Consider the following 7,128-nt stretch of genomic DNA (forward strand, 5'->3'; position numbering starts at 1 on the left):
GGAAATAAATTCTATTCAGGACAGAATTTTTATTTTCGATTCAATTTACCCATACTTTCTTTTAAGAAGACTGAAATGTAAATTACGTATTTAAACCAAATAAGTATTTTATTTGCTCTTTAACGTAACGTAAGAGATGCAAGACAAAACAAAAATGATACGTTTAGATTATTTATATATACAACCTTAGTGACAATGAAGTTCGACCAGTCACAAATATAGGAGTGCGTTGTGAAAGAAGGAGAACACATGCATATGCTGAACATAATTTATTCAGCAGGCTACATGGAACAAAGGAAAACATAAATTTCCGCTGCAACGCAGCAATGTATGGTGTCCACACAAAATAAAACATTTTCGTCCATCTACACGTGACATTGAAGTTCGACCACTGTTAGAGGGGATCCTGTTTACCATGGTGTGACGCCGCCCCGTCGGCGAATAACTGTGGCAATGCGTCGGGGCATGCTGCGGACGAGTCGTTCAAGGTATTCCACATCGATTCGGTGCCATTCCTCCTGCAGGCAGGCGATAAGAGCAGCCACTGTCGTGGGTCCCCTCTGTTGCACACGTCGCTTAAGAACACGCCACACATTCTCAATGGGCGAGAGGTCGGGACTCGATGGTGGCCATGGCAGAGTTCGCACGTGATCTCGAGTCAACCATTCTCTTGTCAGCCGCGCTGTATGAGGCCTGGCATTGTCGTGTTGAAAGATGAGACGCCGCCTGTGGAACAGGTGCCTTCGCACTGTGGGAAGATGCCGCTCCAGTATGCGTGTATAGGCGTGTGCATTCACAATGCCCTCACAGACGTGTAGTGGGCCAACCTCAGATGCCGCCATGCATCCCCATACCATCACTGACGCAGGTTTCTGTACCCGACGTGCATAACATTTTGCTTCATTCTGTTCCTCCTTCCGACAAATGACTGTTTTCCATATTTTCCCGTACACAACATTGAAAATGGATTCGTCCGTCCACAAAACTCTGTTCCACTGCCGAAATGTCCATCCCCGGTACATTCGTGCCCACCGTAGTCGATTGCCTTTGTTCAACATGGAAAGGAAGGGTTTACGTTTCGCCTTGTACACTCGGTAACCGCATCGCTGTAGGTAACGGCGATGGTTCTGGTTGACACTTCAATGTGAAAGCGTTCTCGAGTCCACAGTCCTAATTCGGCCACAGAAACATGATTGTTGGTCTGGATATAGCGCCTAAATATCCGTAGATCAGGCACGCTCAGCAGGCGTTTTCGACCGGGGGCCTTACCTGGCTCTGTAGTACCCGTATTTTGGTGGTGTTTGATGATGCAGTGGACGGTTGACTTGGGTAAGTTCAGTTGGTGCCCTATTTCTTGTTCACTGAGTCCATCCCGTTGCAACTCCACCACTCTTCTCCTCGCGGTGTTGTCAATAGGTTTGCCCCTGGCCATGGTGATGATGCACTGCGGTTTCTCGGTGCACAGCACGCGCTTATATACGGCGGACTCCCTTATCGTGTCCGTGACGTCATGCTTCCGTCGAATGCGCCACTATCTGGAATTTTCGGTATGGGTCTGGTGTCTGGTCGAAGTTCAATGTCACGCGTATAGTTCCCCGTTTTCGTTCTTTACGTGACCTTGGGTGCAACATGCTGGGATCACGATTCTTGCCTGCTCACACGCCTCCTCTTACACACATGCGTCACTTCTGCGGGTCACCCATTCCACCGCCTATGCCTCTGTGCATTTAATCACGTACTCCTTTCTGGTCGAACTTCATTGTCACCAAGGTTGTACTAATTTCAATTCACAAGATTCTTAAGCAGAAGCCTGGAGGCACATGGCACAGTGGTTCGGATCCCACTTTAAACCGTAGGTCCAGTCCCGATTAGCCTTACTGTGCATAAAGTGGGCTTAAAACACCAACTCAAACTCAAACTTAAGCAGAAGCTCAATACCGTTTTAGAAGATGCATCGAAAATCTCTCTATGTAATCTTTCTTTGTTTCTAGTGAATGCTCGCAAAATGGTGAGTATTATAGAATATGAATCATTGCTTTTTTAAAAGTGAAAATTGTGTATGTGTGTTGGAGTGTGTGCGATCGCGTTATGTACAATTATGTGGGTTGCAGGACCACATGGAAAGAACTGTGTAATGGAACCTTTTGAGTAGTTAATGTAAATGTAGATATCGTCGTGCAATGAAACTTCACAGAGAAAGGGAAATGTATACAATTTTCAGTCAAATCAAACTCAATACTCGTCTTGAAATTACAGATTAAAATACATTATTTTATGGTATGGTAGCGTAATGGACGAAAGGCATTAATTTTCATTACTAGGGACACCGTATTCAGTGTGAAATACAGTGATAAAGCTGCTGGGAAAATACGCCGTGTATCTAGAAGTTAATTGAAAAATGTCAGCGGTTTGGACTTAAATTCATTCATAATGTCGACCATGCTCTGAACTGTAATTGTTACTTGAAAGTTCTCAGAAATTTTAAATTATCTGAGTTTAAACCTGTGTATTTGTCATAGAACAGTTAATTCAATTCGTTAATCGGTGCATATGTCAATCTGTAACTTATACATGACACTGATTTGAGATTATTTTTTTTAAAGTTGCTGGCCAGAACAAGTTGCATTTCTTTAAGATTTCGAGGATCCCCAGGATAATGACTAAATGGAATAAATAATATAGCTGTACGCTGAAATGTTTATTTGGCATTAAACTTAGGTAGTCTGAAGGGAAAATGTTTATGTTGTAGGAAGATAGTAGCTATACATTATTCAAACATTTAAACATGTCAATTACACAAAATACTGGCGATATTATCGTCCCTTACAAATCATCGTAATTTATCGGTATAGTTACTGCATAAATATTTGGGTGCATGTGTACCCCAATAGCATCACTCCTTTCGTAATCAACAAAAAATCACCGGTGTATTTCAAATTTGAAATAAAACTTTTTAAATTTTTTTATGCAATGTAACTCTACCATAATTTCATTGTCAGTGAAACACGTGTCTTAACTTGGATTGTCAATACAATTAGCATCATTGTGTAGGCAAACACGGGTGTGAGTAATTGGGAGGGGTGATAACACTTATGCATGGAAGGTTGAAGTGCACATTACGTACCCATAGACTCAGACTCAGCCGCCAATGGTAATAACAAGTCATATTGGTCAACAATTATTTGTTTTATCTTTTGCATGGCTTTTTTTGACTCATGGTTCATAGCGACGATGAAAATAAATTATGATTGTATGCAACCGATGAAGGGATATTCACACAGGAACACATATACTCACGTGTGTACTCTACCAGGAACCATGTAATGCCATCGCCACTTCTGTGCCATAGAAAAGTGTCCGTCTACCTCTGTGCGTGAATATTACAATATGAACGTAAACATTCATTTCTTGCATGTTTATCTGAATTGTTTTATTTTTCTGAAAAGTTGGTGTATTTTGTTAAAGAACACATTGTGAAAGTTTCAGCAGGATATCAAACAAATTAAAATTAACTACCTACGAAATTAGATTGTAGAGTTGATGATCGATTCTGTTTGATTAGAAATATGGAGTCATTCTGAACGTGTTCTTAACGGAATTTTATAGCACATTGAGCTGCTGCATGATTTGATTTGGTTTGATTTTTGCTATTAGCGTCGCTTTTCTTCCACTTTTGGATAATCGAGACGATGAGGATGAGTGATGATATGATGAAATTGATGAAGCGACGGACATTCACAAAGAACATCCATGCCCAACCCGGCATCGTATCGCTCTGTAATAAACAATCCGGCCCGAAAGTCGGCAAGCATGCATGAATATTATGCTATTATTTTAATTGTTGTATTAATGGTTGAAATTATATCACTCAGTTTCATTTTAGAATTTTATATTCAAATTTCTTGTGTTTTTTTTTTGTTGTTTTTTTTAATGTGTGTGACAAAAAATCTGATGTGAGAGCACATTGGCCGTCATTTTCGAAGTCAGCAAGAAAAATCTGATACAATCACTATTCAAACCTATGTAAAGAGAAAGAAAAGGTTCACAATGTAGAACGCTGTAATGTAATGCTTCTATGGTGTGTGTTGTATAGGTAAAGAAAACAGGATAACACACATTTGGAAAGTGAAGTTTCAGTATTCAGTACATTCATGGTAAAAATTACATGGCCATACAAAATTCAATTATTTAAAAGCTCGATGTTCATTTGGTGTTATCAACATACTGTTAATTTTAAAATGATTACAATCAAAATCCAAAGTTATCCTTCCAAATCGAACAGACTTGGACATTTCTTATTTAGTTCCTTTAGAATTAGTTTTACCTAACTCATTTATTCTTCGTTGATCCATCTCTAGAACTCTGATTGCAAAAAAGTTCCAATGCTAGTCCTATTTCTACAACATAAGTAACCACTGTGCAATCGTGGGAAGATTTAAGAATATTCCTCATGCAATATTGAAGAAGCAATTTCTTTCGATGTCCACTGTTGCATTACCTGGGCGGAGAGACCTGAAATTTGCCCTGTTTCTTGTTTATCTTAAATTATCTCTGCTTTCAACACAGACACGGCGGTCACGTAGATCTCCAAAGGCAAATATTGTCTTGATTGAATTTTCTCGAAGGTCACCTAAGATACGCTTCGGAGAACTCCCCTACTTTTTCTCTCACACGCGCGTTCCCGTGTATGTAGGGAAAAGAAAATTCCAGCTTGCCGGATCTATAATCTGCAAGACCCCACAGTGAGGGATGGCCCCAGGGATGAGGAAGCCTTTAAGGGGCCCTCTGGGTACATGTTGTGATTCTAAATGGATATCTACGTTCAGTCCATCGCAAATATAAGATTAGGTAAATGTCGATCGCTACATTTTGCTCTTTTTTGTTCTATATCCTCTGGTGTTTTAAGGAATGGAATTTTAACGATACTGAAACGTTTCGTGCACTGGCGTACGCAGAGAGGGGCTGTAGCCCCCTTCGAAATTTTGAGAAAATCAATATTTTCAAATAAAATAACTGAATAATTATGGAAAAATCAGAGTGGTAAATTAAAATCCCACCTTAAAATGGCTTCCGATTGTCATTTTTGAGGGTATAAAGCTCTAAGTTTACGAAATATCGTATTGTGCATGCCGCCTCCCTAGAAAGCAGCTACTATCCACCTTTACAATTCCAACCCCTCCCGAAAAAAATCCTGCGAAAGCCAGTACGTGGTGTTACCCTCTGCTGTTTTTATACCAGTCCCTGAGGATGAGATTGCGGAAAATAAAATTAATAGAGATGGTGATGGACAATTCGTCCACTATTGCGTACGAAGGAAATGATTATCTCTTAAAATTCTTGGTTTTATCTCGGGACTTTGGACCCTGATACATTGCTCTTGTTAAAACAAAGCTGACACATTTAACGTGCATCCAGTGCTTTGTCATCAAGCAGCTCACGGCGATAAGAGAAAATCTGTCCTGGTGATACCGTTTTGTCTTTCCATTTAACACGTTTGTGAGAGTGTCCGTTGGCTTAGGAAAATGGAGCGTTTAGTGTCGCATTGGCTGTTTCTTTTAACAGTGCTGGCAACTGCACAATATTCCCTGGCTCAACGATTCACTTATCCTGAGATTCCTGACCTGAACATTCCCGAGGAGAGTATTAGCCAGGGCGAAACATTCTTGGAGGAGAAGTGTCGGTTGGTTGGTGGTGAAGATGCCGTCAAGATAGCAACAGTTGCGAGAATACAGCTGCAAGAGTGCGTCCTGTCGTTGGTCAACTACACGGTGCTGAAGGCAGAGATAAAGGAAGCCATGCCCACGGGGGAACTGGACGGCGTTTTCAAAAGGTACTGCAGGATGCTTCCTAAGTTTCATAGCTGTGCCGAAAACTTTACGAGGGACATAGACGTTTGCTTGAAGAAAGACGAACTTCGCAACAAGGAGACCATCTACGACATTACCAAAACCACTGCAAACTTCGTGTGCCATAAAGAAGGCGACAGGATCGCCCTGTTCATTGCCGAAGGGGGACCAGAGTGCTGGAGTGATAGCCAGGAAGGCATCCAGGACTGTGTGAACGAGACCATGACCAGACACGTGCCGGAAGATGTCTCATTGGACGATCTGAAGAATGTCTCCACGTCTGGATTTCTGTTCGGAAGGGAGGAGTGTACGGAAATTTTTAATCTGAAGAATTGCATTGTGAGAAACCTGGAGAAGTGTAAACAGCCGACCCCAGCAAATATTCTGGACAGCATGTTCAAGTTTATATGGAAATCAACGCCGTGTGCCAAGTACGAACCACGTGAAACGCAACAGAATCCGAGTGCCAGTGAAACGTCGTCCTCGCTAAGTGTGAAGGTCCTCCAAACCCTTCTAGTTTTAGGGGTAAGCGTTAGCATCGTGCGTACACGTGTGTATTGAACCCTGTTGTTTAACTTCGGTTTAAAGAAACCAACAAGACATTAACTCTAAACGAAACTGCTCCTGGTCTATGGAGCTTAACTTTATTGATTTTTTGGCAGAAAGTGTGTTGGCCCTTGTAGATAACGCGACGAAATACATGTACGTAAGAAAATTCGAGTATATGTGATCTACATCTTTTACTTTTTAATGTGTAGTTCTGACTTTAAAGTTTCAAGTTTCTGAAAATTACTGATCGAATAATATACACATTGAGAATAACATCACAGAAAATTACACCGTATTTGGTTTACATTTCGGGAACGGAATTGTGTATGTGGAGGCCTGCATTTAATAGCATCGTGACGTGTACAATTTCAGTTACAAGTCTTAGGTAAAATTGTGTCAGATGGTTAGTTGAATTTCTTTTTATTTTTACCACATTTCAAATATATATTTCTTTCAATTTTGTGGTCCTCCTCAAACCACATTTTTTCGATTGGAGTTGCCTTTGTAGATGGAAGCCCAGAGCTGTATCCTCAAAACTCTTCCATATGAAGTGGTTCAGGTATGAATTAGATTTTCGCTCGACCATTTTAGGAAAAAAGGAACATTCATTCTTATCATGTCTGGTTTAGAAATGGTGGTCATGTTCCCATCATAGCACGTGGTTAATTTTTCTACTTCAGTTCTTTATGGAATCATCACTATCTTCGGAAGGTAAAATCTGAACACACAAAAA

General features: G+C 40.7%; 1 protein-coding gene across 1 annotated transcript; it reads left to right on the plus strand.

The window, feature by feature from the left end:
- Window positions 1-5,429: 5,429 nt before the first annotated feature.
- On the plus strand, window positions 5,430-6,846 carry LOC145987714 (27 kDa hemolymph glycoprotein-like). Its single transcript, XM_083122294.1, has one exon. It carries the CDS (start codon window positions 5,523-5,525, stop codon window positions 6,405-6,407), a length of 885 nt encoding a protein of 294 aa, XP_082978420.1. The 5' UTR covers window positions 5,430-5,522; the 3' UTR covers window positions 6,408-6,846.
- The last annotated feature ends 282 nt before the right edge of the window (window positions 6,847-7,128 follow it).

The sequence above is a fragment of the Lepisma saccharinum genome, chromosome 1, assembly GCF_977018435.1.
Source record: "Lepisma saccharinum chromosome 1, izLepSacc3.1, whole genome shotgun sequence".
In the NCBI taxonomy this organism is placed as follows: Eukaryota; Metazoa; Arthropoda; class Insecta; order Zygentoma; family Lepismatidae; genus Lepisma; species Lepisma saccharinum.